General features: G+C 45.1%; 1 protein-coding gene across 1 annotated transcript in view; it reads left to right on the top strand.

The window, feature by feature from the left end:
• The first annotated feature begins 9,983 nt into the window (after nucleotides 1–9,983).
• CNTNAP5 (contactin associated protein family member 5) overlaps nucleotides 9,984–16,296 on the top strand; it is a 414,256-nt gene continuing 407,943 nt past the window's right edge. The window contains exon 1 of the mRNA XM_077829822.1: nucleotides 9,984–10,065. Coding sequence (XP_077685948.1) covers nucleotides 9,984–10,065 — 82 coding nt within the window. The remainder of the gene's footprint in view (nucleotides 10,066–16,296) is intronic.

Genomic DNA, 16,296 nt, shown 5'->3' with positions numbered 1-16,296 from the left:
AGACTAAACAATCCCAGTTCCCTCAGCCTCTCCTCATAAGTCATGTGTTCCAGCCCCCTAATCATTTTTGTTGCCCTTCGCTGGACTCTCACATTTTTTGGGCTCCTCAAAAAGAGATTGCGGGGTGATGGGGGGGGGGGAAGCAAGCTACAGTGAAGCTGGCTGACTGAAAGACAAGAAAAGGGAAAGGAGCAAACTCCACCATCATGGCTGCCACCCCTACCATCTCCTGGGATCTGAGACCTTCATCATCCTAATCCTGAGGGATGTCCAGACCACGCAAGAAAGAGAGGGAACCAAATGACATTTCCACTTCCACCAGCTCCTTCTAAATCCCTGGGATATGAGACTTTGTCTCCTGTCCCTGCACCCCATGTGTCCATTTCCTTCCCTACCTCATTTATTCTCTTTCCTATCCCTCTCCTTTTTCCTTCTGTCTAATAAGAGTCTGGCTCAGCTGACCAAGACTGCATATTGTGCAACACTGCTGTAAGCCTTTAACCAGAGGCATGTCTACACTTACCGGGGATTGATGCTGCGGTGATCGATGCACCAGGGGTTGATTTAGCAGGTCTAGTGAAGCAGGCCGCTAAATCGACCACAGATCGCAACCCCATAGACTCCGGTACTCTATCGGAACGAGAAGCATAAGGTAAGTCAACGGGAGAGTGTCTCCTGTTGACCCAGCATGGTGTTGACACTGCAGTAAGTCGACCTAAGGTACATCGACTCCAGCTATGTAATTCATGTAGCTGGAGTTGTGTAACTTAGGTCGTCTTACCCCCATAGTGTAGACAAGGACCAGAAAAGCCGCTAAAAGCAATGCCCTAAACAGCTCAACGCTGGTACAAGTTTGTCATGTCTCAGAATGGCTAAGACTGTATGTTGTGCCTGTGTTTTTCCAGCAGTGAGGTTGCAAATGAAGATCAACGCTAGAGACAGAAACTGAATTTTCTGTCTTTGCTGTTCTTTTCTTTCCCCTTTTATGGGTGTGTGTCTTGTCTTTCTTTTAGGAAATGGGATTGAACTTTTACAAAAACAGCTCCAGTCCATCTCAACTCACTACTCTTGTTCCCAAAAGGACAGTTATTACCATCTTTAATACAAACTAAGATACTGTTAAACTAGGATCTTTAAAGATTCTCTCCTGCTAAAGGGAAAGAGAACAAGGGTTGTTGTTAAAACGAAAACCTTACTGAATACTTTACATTTCAAATGCTGTAACTATTTTCCTCCTTTTTCTGTATCTTTAATAAAAGGCTAAAAAGATTTTTAATGGTGTTTGCCATGGTACTAAGCCAGCTGAGATCTCTGTATCCCAAACCCCAAACCTTGTTTAAAACTGTTTAATGTTGGACAGTGACAGGGTTATGTTAACACTTTTGAATCTTCAGGCCCATGTATTCCATCTAAAATAACAGAACATGGCTAACACCGAGAAATAAACAATAACATGCCACAGGGACTTTGTCTACTCGTTCTCTGAGTATCCTGGGAGTGCTGGGGACTGAACCATGTGTGTGTTGCTTTGTCTGATGAATTCACACCCTGTGGTGAGTTGTTTCATTTATGAAATGGGTTATTGACTCACAGGATGAAGGAAGAGATGGGAAACACCAATTAAGAGAGGAAGGATGGTTTGGATTCAGTTCCTGACTCTGCTACAGACTTCCTCCAGACCGATTGGAAACAGAGTTACACCAATCCTAATTTACACTTACTATCCTTAGGTGGGATCCATGAAACAATTTAAGCAGCTAAATCCTGTGTTTAGGCATGTAAATAATATTTCTAGGCACCTAAGTCCCATGCATTGTACCTCTGCGGTCCACAAAACATCCACCTAGTCCATAGCACCTAACTTGCTGCTATCAAAGTTCCTTAGGCGACTAAGGGCAAGTCTACACTACAAAATTAAGTTGACCAAAGTTACGTCAACGGACAGCCACTGCAGTAATTGGATCGGTTTTACATGTCCACACTATGCTTCTTGTAGTAGCAAACAGCTTGTTACTCTGTGTATATCAGATTGGGTGATGCCAGCCATTTGAACAACTCCAGGCCAAAGGTCCATGGGACTTGCGAAGCCATTAAATGCAGGGCACTTCTGATTTGCTCTGTGATGTGCTTGATGGGTACTTTTTGGAGGATGTTGCTTGAGCTGGGTGTGGCAGGTTGCTGAGCCTATGGGTCAGGGATATGGCATTTGTCAGTGACAGGGTGGCTCAGCTCCCGCCTCATGTCTAGCCCTCTGTTCTTCCCCTTCCCTGTCCCCATAGGGGCTCTGCCCACCTCCCTGTGTGTGTATGAGCAGATGATCCTCTGCTAATTCCCTCTCCTTCTTCCTCTTGCCTGATGGCTACATTGTGGTTTTAATTCACAGTGGGCCTGTCATGGGGCTAGTGGGAGGGGAAGAGTGATGGGGGGGGGAATGGCTCTTTGGCACAGTGGTTGGGGACCCCACCTGAGAGGTGGGAGGGAAGCTCTTGGTCTAGTGGAACAGCTTCAGATGTGGGATTGAAGGGGACCCCATAGCTCTGTGGTTGGATCACACTGTTGAGAAGAACTGCAGACCCCTTTTCAAATCCTTTATGCCCTTCTGGCTGAGCGGCGGTCCAGGGGCCTGGACCTTGGGTCTGTCCTGTCCCTGGTGAGCGCTCTACCTGTGGCCTACCACTAACTCCTCTTCCCCTCCCACCCCGTTTCTGTGTGAGGTGAGGCACGTGCCTACTTCATTCCCTCAGACAATGACTCAGGCACCTAAGTCGCCTGATGCCGGGGCTCTCGCTAAGGGGCGGATCATTAAGCAGAGATGGGTGCCTCCCTGCAGCCCAGATTTAGGGCAGGTCTACCCTACAAATTTACACTGGCGTAGCTGCGCCGTTGTAGCACCTTTGGTGAAGACGCTTTAAGCTGACGGGAGAGAGCTCTCCCATTGGCTTAGTAACTCCACCTCTGCGAGAGGCGGTAGCTATATTGGTGGGAGAAGCTTTCCTGCCAGCATAGCACTGTCTACACAGGGGGTTACAGTTGGTGTATCTACATTGCTCAGGGGTGTGGATTTGTCACACCCCTGAGTGACGTAATTCTAAGTAAGTACGTAGTGTAGGTGCCTAAGCTTTGGTCTATCTCTATGAGAGGGGTGGGGCTTAAGACACACTCCCCTTGTGGGCATCTCCCATTGGCTAGCTTAGGCGGCTCCCCACATAATGTGCGGCCTTTTGTGGATCACATTTTTAGGCACCTGTTTCTCCCCATCCATCCTGTAGGGGGTGCTGGGTACCTAACTCAGCCTGGAGGATTGCAGAGCTGCCCACGATTTTCTAGGCGCCTAAAAGGCGGGCTCCAGCCTGAAGCCTAAGTCCCTTTGTGTATCCCACCTCTTGTGACAAATGGGGCTGAAGTAGAATATTGTAGAATGTTGTTGGTGTTCTTAATTGCAGAGTGTGAATGATAGAAACACTATAGACCCCACAGATGCAATGTCAAAGCTATTACGTCTTAGGGTGTTTCCATTCCTGCTGGTCTTGATTCCAGTCCCACTTAACCTGGCTTTACCCAGAGGTAACTCCAATGAGAGGAATTACTCCTGGAATTTAAGGCTCACTGAAGCCAGTGGATGACTTCATTGAACTTTGGATCAGGCCCTTATGCCAGTGAGAATGAGATCAGAATCAGGTTCCTAGCTCCTTCCTCCTCTCCTGAGCAATCTGAAAACGTGAAACAGATACTGACAACCCTGCAGCTGCTTTCTGGGAGCTACGGCTGCATCTGTAAAGGGTGGGGGACTGCCAGGGACAGCTTTCACCTTGCAGCCTACTTAGGGCTCTGCCCCCTGGAAGAAAAGAGAGAGAAGAGGGTTGGGAAAGCAGGAGGAGACGGTAGAGGAAGAAGAGAGGCAGTGGAGAGATAGCACCAGTGTGTTCATTCATTGAGTCAAAGGCCTCTTCAGCCAATTGGATTGCCACTTTCACCCAAGCTATTTTTTTCCCACCCTCTCTGCTTCTCTGTTCCCTCCCTGACACTTTCTTTTCCTGTTAATCACAGTTCATTGACACCCCATCCCCTGCACGAGAGCCTCTCCATGTTATACCAGCACATTCAGTTCAGCATAATCTCTTAAGAATGTTTCTCCTCTTTTGTATCTGGGCCTCTGATGGCTCAGCACTGACCTAACAAATTAAAAGAGGATGGAGCCAGGATTTTTTTCCTCTTTAAGAGGACCTGCAGGGACTTGTTTGCTCTAGTTTAAACCCCTGGCATAAGAATTCACAGCAGTTCTTCCAATTTCGGTGTTATTAGCTAAATGTGGATGTTGTTTTGGTATCCAAGGTGGGTGGGTGTATAAGGGGGCGGGGAGGTCAAGAAAAAGCCAAAGGGATTCTTTGGTGGTCTTGGTGGTTGTTAAAATCTCTAACTGGAAATCTTATTTTAACAAAAACAACATAAATCGATTGCAAAGGAACCCACAAGCATCCACCCTGTGCACCACGACAGTATGTTAACATTCCTTGGCTGTCAGCTGATCTTTAACTAATACAAGAGGTTCATTAACCTTTGTGTAATCTGGCAGAGAGCTACGGTTCTGCCACCATTCTAGCAGGCTCGCCTCAGGGGTGAGATGAGTGCATCTCTCTCAACCCTTGATGGATAAAATCAGCACATATTACAGGGCTGAAATCTCTGTACTCCCCAAAATGGGAGGGTAACCACACGGGACGGATTCATTATCATGGAAATGGATCTTGTTCCAAGAGGAAACCATCTTTTTAAGGTCAGTGAGTGTAAAGTACACAGCTCCCATAGCAAGGCTCAGTCTATCTTGTCTGATCCCAGTTATTTAAAAGTAAACTTTGTTTGAGTCGGACCTACATTGTGCTTTCAGGCCCAGCCCTGAACAAGGGAGTTGTGCATAAGCACAACCCCAGGAGCAGCTCCCAGAGGTGCTGTGACTTAGACACCCCTCTGAGTTACAACTCTTCCTTTACTTGTTCCCAGGGGGTAGCAATTCATACCAGCAGCAAAATATGACACCTGTTGCATCAGAACAGCTGGCTGCTACTCTGAAACCTGTCATCCTGCACCTAGTTGCTCTAGGGAGGGGAGTAAGCAAAGGATCCGAATATGCTTATTCCTGCATGACTAGACCTAACCTGCTGGTAGCCTGCATGAGAACATAAAACGGACGGTGATGGTCTCTACTCCCCCTTACTCCCTTGTGTGGGCATGCAGTCTAAATCACAATCTAGCACTCTATGGTTATCAATGGCTTCTTTCTGCATGATAATTACAGCAGGGTTAAAATGGCCTAATGATTCCATTAATTTCCACAAAAAACTGACCTCCATCCATAACAGAGATTAGGCAAAGGACTAAAGGATAACAGAACAGCATCCCTACATATAGGAATATTACCTGTCATACCTGCCCCACTTGGGCACTCAAAATCACTAGTCCCATCTGAAAATGTAGATAAGTGCTTGTTCATTGTAGACAATTATTCAGTTAATTTGAATGATGTTTTATTGCCTGACTGGATGACTGCATCTCTGGGAAAAGGAGAAGAGAGATGGTGTAATAAATCGCAACGTCCTCTTGTTTGCATATGAAAATAGGTATTCATATAAATAGCAGCACCTCCTCTACAAACAGTTGTATGAATGGAAGTGTTTGCAGGAACATGATTACTTCTAGGAATTCTTCCTATCTTGTCTGCTTCGATTGTAAGCTCTTCCAGACAGTGACTGTCTATGTGTAAGCACAGCACAGGTCCTCTATCTCAGATGGGGCCTCTGTGCATTGTTGTAATATAAAGACTACAACCAGCTCTACTTCCAGGGCGAAATTCCTCTTGTAATATGTGCCTGTCCAGGTATCTTGTAAGACTGAAATCACTGTTGTATGTGAATGTCTTCCAATAAACAGAACAATAAACAGAGTTTCTCTCTCCCTTCTCCACCTATACAGGCAGCATATAGGTAGAAGAAATACAATTTTAATTTGAGGATCGGCGACCTGCTGAAGAGCTTATTGAGGTTAAGATAGGCCAAAGAGATGGGTGATATCTTTAGCTCTGTTTGCAGCAAGAACAACAGTCATTCTGATCTTCTGCCAGTGTGATTTCCGTCATCTAGAACGGGCACCTGTGACAGCTTTGTCCCCAGTGGCCATCACCCTCTCCTCTGTTATCCTCTCCTCTTTGTTCCCATTTTAATACTGGCCCCGTTCCTGCAGTCTGATGTGCATGAGCGGGACCTTTTACAGGCACATCTCCTTTGTAATTCAAACAGGCATCGATAAGCACAGGATAGATGCAGAGATGATCTGTTCTTTTGGGGATCTTTATTTATATTGTCAAGCGCCATGAATATTTATGATCATCAGCAGTTTTGGCTCCTCTGTGCACCAGGCAGGCCACATCACTTATGCGACGAGGGGGTCTGTCTACAAGTGTTTAATATCATGTGCACTGAAATATCATGGTGATGAGGATGGTGTGAAAAAATAGCTAGACTGAAAGGTGGTGTTGTCTCATTCTGTATGGTCCCACCTCACTGAAGCATAATTTACATCCAATGGTCCCCTCTAGACAGGAGCTTAAGTGGACACAGTATCTAAACAGGTTGTGTGCATTAATGAATTCATTCTCATGACATCCCTGTAAAAAGGGGAAGTATAGTTGCCCCAGTTAACAGATGGGGAACTGAAGCCTGAAGAGATTCAATGACTGGCACTAGGTCACACAGGGAACCAGCAACTGAACTCAGGTCTCCTGACTTCCAGTCCAGTGTTTTAACCACAAGAGCAACTTTTCACTCATTCTATGGAAGAGAACATATGGGCCAGAATGTGGGAAACGATTTAAGAAGGGGTTTACATTCTACTCTTCTTAAAGCATGAATTCATTTTCTGTAGGCTATCAAACCAAACTGTTCTGCTGACTGCCGACCAAAGAGATGCAGGCCTGGTATGTGAAGATTGGATCCAGATATGAATTTACCCAAAATTCAGGGGTGTCCTGACTTGTAATTCCAAACTGGATTCCTCTCTCACCTGAATAACTCTAATAATGATTAATAATCTGCTCCTCATAAAAATCTTGCTGGCAAAAACCCTGAGAACATGGCATTATTTACATAATTGTCTGCAAAGAACAGCTGCGTAGCTCTCCCCTTCAGTCAAATCTGAGTATTCCTGTACCCAAACAGTCGCAAATCTAAACACATAGGTTTGTTCGTTAAGATCCAAAGTTGCTTGCTGAACAGATGTGTCTGATAGGAAAACAGCAAACTGTAAATATGGCTGAAAACTGATGCAAAAACATTCCAGAAAATCAGTTTCTGATCCTGAAATCAGGTCAATTCCAGCCATCCCAACCACCCATGTGAGCCCCATTGCAGAATCAGGCCCATGTTTACCAATAACTCTTAATTAAACTGAACAGTTCACTTCTACAGCTGCTTTCCTGTAAACAAAGTGCTAATTAGTTCACCGAGTCAGTTAAAAATTGTACAGTTGTGCCAGGCAATTTGAAGGGACACTGGGAAATTTGAAATCCAGTCAACCAAAAAAAAAAAAAAAATTGTTTCAGATCCTGACCCTTAGTTCCCCTGTCCTGTTACAATCACATTTTCTAAATTTGTTTCCTCTCCCTTCATGTACTAAGAACTCATGCAACAACCGGGGAAACTGAACCTATTTTTTAAATCATGCGTACACTTAATCATAGACTTGATTTTACTCAGGTGAGTACTTCCACAAGGGGGCGGGCAGCGTTCTGGAAATTTACCTGCTGATCGTTCCACAAAGGGATTACTCACCTGAGTAAATCTGTTAGTCTCTAAGGTGTCACAAATCCTCCTTTTCTTTTCACCTGAGTAAAGTTAAGCCCACAGCTAAACGTTTGCAGTATCTAGGCCTACACCGGGAACCCAGTGAAACTGTCTCTACTCAAATTGATATCTGTAGAGACCAGGGGGAGTCAATTATTTTTGATCACAGTCCAAATTTCTTGATCAAGATATAGTCAAGGTCCAGACTCCAGAATAACATTTGTCAGAGCACAACAATGATAATAAGTAAACAAAAAGATTTTGTGGTCCCTTCAAGACCATCTGGCAGTCTGGATTTGGCCCACGGTCTGCCTATTGACAACCCCGGTGCAGACAATCCGACGTTATACCTAAAAGACATTAGGAAAAGCCATTTTAGGTGTGGCGTGTAAGAAGAATAGGTACAAATATTCAGGCAGATGTGTGATGTTTGAGTGGACTGTCCCTTTCCAGCTGAATGCTATTCTTAGTTCTTTTTTAATGCCAGCTGCAGGCAAAGTTCCTCCCAGCTTCTTGCTTTCCTATGAGTTCCTCCCAGCTTCTTGCTTTCCTATGAGTTTCCTATGAGTTCCTCCCAGCTTCTTGCTTTCCTATGAGTTTCCTATGAGTTCCTCCCAGCTTCTTGCTTTCCTATGAGTTTTTCAACCTGCCAGCTATTTAGAACCCAGCTCTCCACTGGTAACTCATAAGCACTCTGGCAAATGGTCTAACCCTTCTCGTGATAAGGAATGCTTATGAGGGCCCGGAACCACAGCATGGCTCGCCGCACAGCCCCTCATGTCCCAAACAAAGGGTCCTCCAGGATTAAAGTTGGACCGCTCACGCAATTTGATCCCGCACGCTCTCGATGCGGGAGGGGGCAGCGGCAAGGCGAAGTCTCAAGAATCGTTACGCTCAGTGTTCTTGAAAGGACCTTAGATTTCGTCTTCTCGGCCACGCGGTGGGCTAAGCGGACGCAATAAGGCTAATGCAAACTATTCTCCGAGTGCGCTGTTTTACACCCCCGGGAAAACACCTTGTAAAATGGCGATTTCCACCCTCCCCGGCCCCCGGGCACGATCATTGCAGCCCTTTGCGCTGCTAACAGTGGGGACGCACCCATCAAGCAGCCAACGCCGTGGGGACCGGGGATAGCACTTCCAGCCAGCACCCTGAGATGTCCACCTTGGTCTCCATGGCCCTTCAGGTCTCCCCCTGCTTTTAGGGAAGGCTCCGAGCAGCTACCGTAAACACTAATCTTGCTAACCGGATTACAGGCTAATACTAAGGAGCGGTTTCAATCAGCCCCACCTAGCCACGTGCCTCCAACTGACCCAGCCTGGCCACCCAGGACCCTCGCTCCCTTTCCAACCGGGGCCGTTTACACGGGGTGCCCTAATGAGTTTGGGAAGCGCAGCCCAAAACCAAGGCGATGCAAACATAACAGAGTCTTCAGCGGATCTTGTGGCTGAAGCTTAGGCTAGAGAGAGACGCAGAAGGAGCAACGTCCCCGTCTCCCTCTCCCCAGCCTTGTGTTTGTCGTTGCACCAGAAACGAGTCCGGCTTTATTTGCACTCTTGGGCAGCTCGCCATTAGTCATCATAACCTCAGCTTTCCCCTTCCACCCACCCCCTTTCCCCTGCACATAGGGCTTCGCAGGGGAGATGCACTGGATGAGTCAAGAGGTGCCTTTTCCATTTCCACCTTCTCGGGGGTGGACGAGAGATGATTTTTATTTTTATTTTTTTTCCAGTTCCTCGCCGGGGTCGCTGTAAGCTGCTCTAGCAGGAGCAGTCCCCAGGAGGAAAGGGGAGGGGGGAAGAGAGAGATCTGCTCCAGGCAGCTGATTTACACGGTGATTCTGATGCTTGTCATCCACGCCTGAAGATTGCAAGCAGGGTCCTCCCAGGCAGCGGGGAGGTGGAGCGCGCCGCTCCTGTCGCCTATAAGGAGCTGCCCGGCGCCTGGCTCGCTGAGTCTGAGCTCTGGAGGGGGATTTCCGTGGTCGGCTCGCCGTGTGCCTGGACCTGCTCCTTTAAGAAGATTGCTGGAGGAGTGGCTCCCTCGCCCCCGCCTTAGCGGGAGCGTCTGGATGGAGTAAACGAGCCCGAGGAGAGCCCGGCTGGCGATCTGAGACGGGGGAGCCAGGCGCCCGCTCGCCCCGTGCCGACCATGGAGTCTGCTCCCAAACTCTCCGCTCGGTTGGCTTTGCTGCTCTTCAGTGTGTGGCATCTGGGACGAACAGCAACCAATTGTAAGTAGCAACGGGCGTGCCAGAGACCAGCGCAAATGAGCGGCTTTCTGGGGGGTTTTGCCAGGGTGGAGGAAAGCTACCGTCTAGGGTATTGGACGTGACCTTTCTAAGAAAGTTAGCTAAGCTCCTGAGTTGCTCAGTCCGCGTTCTCGCCGGCTAGTTAAGGAGTTTGTTTGCGCTAAAATGCAAAGTTCAAGTCAGATGGAGAGGGTCCTTGCAACAGTCCTGCCTGCCCGGGGCTTCAGGCTGAAGTGGATCCTGATCCTTCCTTGCCCGAAGCCCTGTTTGCGCGGCTGGCTCCTTGGACGAGCGCCGGCCGAGATGCCAGTAGTGAGCCGCTGTTGGTCTAGGCTCGAGGCTCGGATCCTGCAGCGTGTTGAAAGGTCCTCCCCCCTTCCGAACTGGAATTCGTGTCTCCTCTTAGCTAGCCCGCAGGACACGAGCGTTTTGCCTGCGTCCCGGATATACATTTTAGGCCAGCAGCTCCTGCGCGGGGTCCAGGGGTGAAACCCGGTCGACTTCCAAAGTGAGATGAATTCCACATTGCGTTCTGACCTCAAACCTTCCCAGAGCATGAATAGGGGTGGAGGAGGAATGCAGACGACTCTGCAGCCTGAAAGGTGCGGTGGTTTTTAAATAACACCATAACCCAAACTTGATCAATGCCTAGTGTTCCTACCCTAGCACCCAAACGTGGGTAGATCTTTCTCTTCTGAGTCTGACTTCTGTTTCCTTTTCATCGGATGAGAGAAATCCCATAAAATAATTTCTCTCAAAGTACCCCCCCTTCTATTTGTTTTGGCCCTAGGGTGATGCCAGCTGTGTTTGTCACTGCAGACAATGATCATTGTGAGGCATGGTAGGATCTGCTGTGTCACAGTGAAAGGGGAACAGAGAGCTGTCTACGGGTTGCCTCTATTCTTCTAACCCTTGGTGCAGTAATGAACATGCAGATGGTGAATACGACCTTTTGCGCTGCTTAATAATCGTAAGATAAATAGTAGTAAGAGATGGCAGTGAAAGACTGAAACGAGAAATGGTGGGCAATGTTAACGCTCTGCGTAAAGAGGGATACCTGAGTCTGCCCAGAAGGTACTGAATAGTATTTCTATAAGTTCTTGCTGGGGAAGTGATAGAGGTCAATGTTATGCATTTAAGAAGTCCAGAATCCAAAGATCTGTTCATGACTTCAGAAATCAGGTCATGAAATAAGTAGAAGCAGATTAATATCCACCCCTCTTGATGTGTTTTTAACCCATTTTGTAAAAATAATTTACTCCTGTAATAATGGTGGCTATGGAACGAGGGGGAGGGAGGGTAGAAGAATCTCGCCTAAATGAAATTTTTGCTGTAGTGAGGTGGAACAGAATGATGCCTGCGTTCTGATATCTTTTTTGAACACTAGAGGTCGCTATTGCCATATAGATTCCCTCCGTTGGCAGGCTGGAAAGAGGCATATTTTCACATGTTGACATAGCTAAAGAAAGAGAATCGTTTCATAAACAGGGGGAAAGTAAATTCAATAAACACCATAAATACATGAATAGGAATATTTCCCCCTTCTTCTGTTCAGTTGCTCTTAAATGAACAACAAAAATGCTAGGGCGGGGAGAACTTTTTTTTTCTTTCTTGGAGCCAATTAAAATATGGTTAATATGTTTTAATAATATTCCCAAATAGTAACTGGCAGGCAATTTAAGACTCAGGCTTGCCATTACTGATACAGTAATAAAGTTAATTTCTAACATTTAAAAGGAAACTCTGCTTTAATGAGTTTTACTATTTCATGGTTGACAGTTTAATATCCCAGTGCCAATAAACCTTTTCCCCTGAACACACACTGCTTCCTAAATATTTAGAAGCCAATCTTTTTAAAGCCTAATGATCAATGGCTTTATTATACTGCACAGATTTTACTTTTTCACTGAACAATGAATTAGCCTGGGGTAGGCTTTAAGTGCTTTCTCTGGGAGCTAAGCTAAAGAGCCTATGTGAACCTGTAATACCTATAAGGTCCTAGGAACACCACAATCATTTTATCCTGTATGAAAACTCTTCACCGCTTTTAAAAAAAATAAATCTCTGCACATCTGACTAGATTTTCAGTTGGCAGACAAAATTCTAGCGCCATTGACTTTAGTGCAATTAAGCTAGCTTACATCTTCTGTGGACTTGAAACAATATATTAAAAATCAATATATGGGTCAAAATCTTCATCTCTGTGTGCCTAGAATTAGGCTTCCTAAATCCACATTTAGATACCGAAATGAGCTCCTTTTCAGAGATGCTGAGCGCAGAAACTTGTAATGACGTTGCGGGGAACTGTGAGTAGTCTGAAAACTGGGCAGCTTCTATATAGGAGCCAAAATATGGATTTAGAAGCCTCGATTTAGGCTCCCACGCTTGAACATTTTGGCCCAGGAACCAGATTCTGATCTTATTTACCCTGGGTAATTCCATTGACTTCAATGGAGTCGCTCCTGGTTTACACTCGTGTAAACAAGAACAGAATTGGGAGCCCAATGTTCTTAGTGGAAAAGAACTGTGTTTGGAGTAGGAAACATCAGCTCTGATACTGAGTCCTATTAATACCAAATATAGCAGTAATGTATGTTTTGTATTCTTAACTTGAGAGCCTGCTAATTTTTTATATTCTGTATTTTTGCATCTACTTTTGCCTTCAACTGTGTTTCTGAGAGGTCTTGGCATTGGGTGAGTTAATTACCTCACATCTCTTAATTTTTGTCTCATGATTCCCACTTCTGCTATCTTTCTGAAACTAAACAAAGAACTGCTAAAGAATCCGCTTTGAAATGAAGCGATGGGCCAGGGGTCAGCAGACCTCATTAGAGAGATTAGAATTACCTAATGCTAATACAACTCCATCAATTCTTCAACCTTGCTTCATTGCAGTGCTTTATTACATTAAATAACTACAGTAGCAACAGGATTTCTCCCTGGGATATTAATTGCCAGAAAATAGATTGAAAGCCATGTTGCGTACATAGTCTTGCGACATTTTAATTTCTACATTCATCAGCTGGCAGGGAAAAATTGCATAAAACGGATTAAATCTTCTTGAACAAAAAAAAAATTACATGTTTTGAGATGCAATTTAGTGGCTAAATTATTCCTAAATTGTCAGTGATTGGATACAGGATATTTCTAGCATGCATAAAAAGTAAGAACACAGCCAGGGCTTTGGAGCTGTGCTCCAGCTCCAGGCAAAAACCTGCAGCTCCACTGCTCCAGAGCTGCTCCGGGCTCCGCTCCAAAGCCCTGAACACAACACAGGGAAAAGAGAGCGTGTGTGTGTGTTCGTGTGTGTGTGTGTATATATAAAATGCTAATTTCCCCATCTCAAGATAAGTGGCGCTAACTTGTAGCATAGGCACTGGACAGCTCCTTCATTGACCCTGAACCGCCGAAGAGAAAAGCACTGAAAACTAAAGCTAGGAAGAGACTACTGACCGCTACAATATACAGGCCGTGTCTGCCTCTTCAGAGTTAAAATCCTGCACAGTGTATTTTTATTTTATTTTTTTTGCAATCACCCCCTTCTGAAGTGCAGATTTTACTTGGCTGCCATCTCTCACATGGGCAAAAAGTCGGAAGTTAAGAATCTCTCTTAGAGAGGAGGCATCTCCCAAGTCCCATTTTGGGGGGCACGTGGGAAGTAATTCTTTAAGTAATGAATGCTGTGTTTCTGTTACAGTCTCTTCCTTGCCCCTGTGCGCATAGATTCAACGGCACCAATCCACTAGCATTTAGGGCCTGATTCTGAAAAACTCCACTGAAATCCCATTTGCAATGCCCAATCAAGGCTGTGGATGTTCAGCACCGCTCAGGATCAAACCCTTAAATTCCTATAGAACAGCTCCTTCTCCCAGCGAAGTCAATGGCAAAACTCTCATTGACCGCAGTGGAACAGGATCAGGTTTTATATGAGGAGATTATCTCTCTACATCTTTTTGTTTTGTTCAGTGAAATACTTATTGTGGCTCATGGCCAGGCAAAGGGTTGAGTGAAGCATGAACGATGAGAGTTGGTCACAGAAATGGACATGTCAGACCAAGTATGATGTATTGGACAAAGGAATCTTTTAGGCAGTAAACACGATGGGTCTGCTGACTCCAGTCTCACTTTGCGCTGCCCTGAATCAAAAGGAACTACGTAGAGGTCAATGGAGATGGACAGATGTAAATGTGATCAAGTCAGTAGCGACTCTAGTGCTGGCTATTTGGAACCCTGGGGGCTAGTCAGGATTTACACTAGTTTAAATGAGCAAATGCTGCTTTCCTCGCTATTGACCAAGAGGCACCAGGTTTGCCATAGGCTAATTGATTTTCATAGGGTCATAAATGATAAACTTAAAAAAGACCCGTTGGGTCGACCAGTGATGCTCAAAATGTGGTCTGTGGAGTACTTGATGGTAGGCTGTGCAGAGTGGGATGATCCCCTGGTATTGGCTCTTGCTCTTTGTCTCCAGTTCCTAAATGGCCATCAAAAGAAGCTAAAATTCATGAATACTTTACTTTTTGTCTGTAAGGAATTGATATAGTTACTCTAGAGATGTGTGATCATGAATGAGAGGGGATCATTAATGCAAGGGCTTCTGGGTATTTCTCTCAAAATGTGGCCCATGCAATGCCAAAGCCCCAGACACCCTAATTATCACTGCTTTGTATCATATACACTGCATTATTGTCTTTACTTAACATTCACTCAGTTCTGCTGAGCCAGAGCCAATCAGTTCAACGGAAGTATTGACTTCAGTGGGCTTTGGATCGTGCTCCCATCAAGCAGATGGCATTATCGACTGCCAGGGCAATTAGTATCTCTGTATCAAATAAGGAAACTGTCTGCAGTTCTGTTGTTTATGATGAAAGCACAGCAAAGTCTTTCATGCAATTAACAGCAAGAGAAAATTGTTTTCAAATGGATTCTCGGATAACATGAAACGTGTTAATTTCATACTGTGGGAAATATTGCGATTCTGCGCATAACAATTTTAACACAAACTTTCCAAGAATGTTGCAAGTGTTTGCTAATTTTAGCTCACAGATGAGTGATGCTATTCCCATTTTATAGGTGGAGAAACTGGGGCACGAGGGTGATATAGCAAGTTAGAATGAGAACTTGAGTCCAATTAAGGTGCACAGGTGAAACAGTGGCGGGGTACAATTGAATGAGTGCAGGGGCTGCTTCCTTTCATTTCCCCCTGTCGGTAATAGTTTCTTCAGTCTTTTCTCAACCAAACTCCCATTTAAGGCAAAGGATAGAGTGGAGCCCAACAGGATTTGGCCCTGTGTAATTAAGTCTTAAAATCAGTTAGTTCTTGGAGACTTTAGGTGGATCAGTAGGTGAAACAGGAGGCATCATTACAGTTATAAGCATGTCTGCCTAGTGTCAGAGAAACAGGAGAATTTGTGTACACAGTGCTGGTTTGATGTCCCTGATAATTAACTTCTTGTGTTAATTTTGTCTCTGCATTGTCTAATTGCTCTGTGCAGATTTGTGCTGCTCGATAATGTCATCTGGTCACTGGATCAGTGGAAGTGATGGAATTTGAAGAGATGACAGCATTGCAATATAGAATTCTGAGAAGAAAGTGGATGCCAAAATACATCCACCAGTATCTTATTTTTAACTAGCAATCCTGCTAGCAGTGTGCGGTTTTAAAACCAAACAAAAATACCCAAACCCTAGAATTCAGTAGCGGAATAAAAAAATTGCTCTGAGAGATGTTCAGTAGGTGTCTCAATATTTGCTGCAAAAATATAGGAAAGTAATTTATGAAAAGAGAAGGCATGTAGCCATTTGAATTTTGTATGTGCCATGAGGGACCTTGTCTGGTCTTTTCGCCAGAAAGATGGAAAAAATCATCTTGGCTCTGTTGCCTCTGCAAAATGCTACCTGCTTTTCGATAGCACTGCCAATCTACAGTAGAACATCACAGAATTTGGAAACTTCTGGCAGAAGCTCATGTTCAGAGTCTGGCAGAAGCTCATGTTCAGAGACTGTCAGCACAGCGTTTTGATAAGACAATACAAAATCCTTCATAAACTCTACTTCCAGAAACTTCTCTTAAGATATATTAGAGTGGTGGGTGCCATACATGAATAGAGATGAATTAATATTGCCTACATAAATAAACTAGGGATCAAAAGTCCGAGTAGCTTATTCTCAGTGAATGATCTGAACATCTTCTACTGCAAGTAAAGTGTGGAC

The sequence above is a fragment of the Eretmochelys imbricata genome, chromosome 11 (genome assembly GCF_965152235.1).
Source record: "Eretmochelys imbricata isolate rEreImb1 chromosome 11, rEreImb1.hap1, whole genome shotgun sequence".
Classification (NCBI taxonomy): domain Eukaryota; kingdom Metazoa; phylum Chordata; order Testudines; family Cheloniidae; genus Eretmochelys; species Eretmochelys imbricata.
Note: the sequence above shows the minus strand (reverse complement) of the source record. Positions and strands in the feature narration are given on the sequence as shown.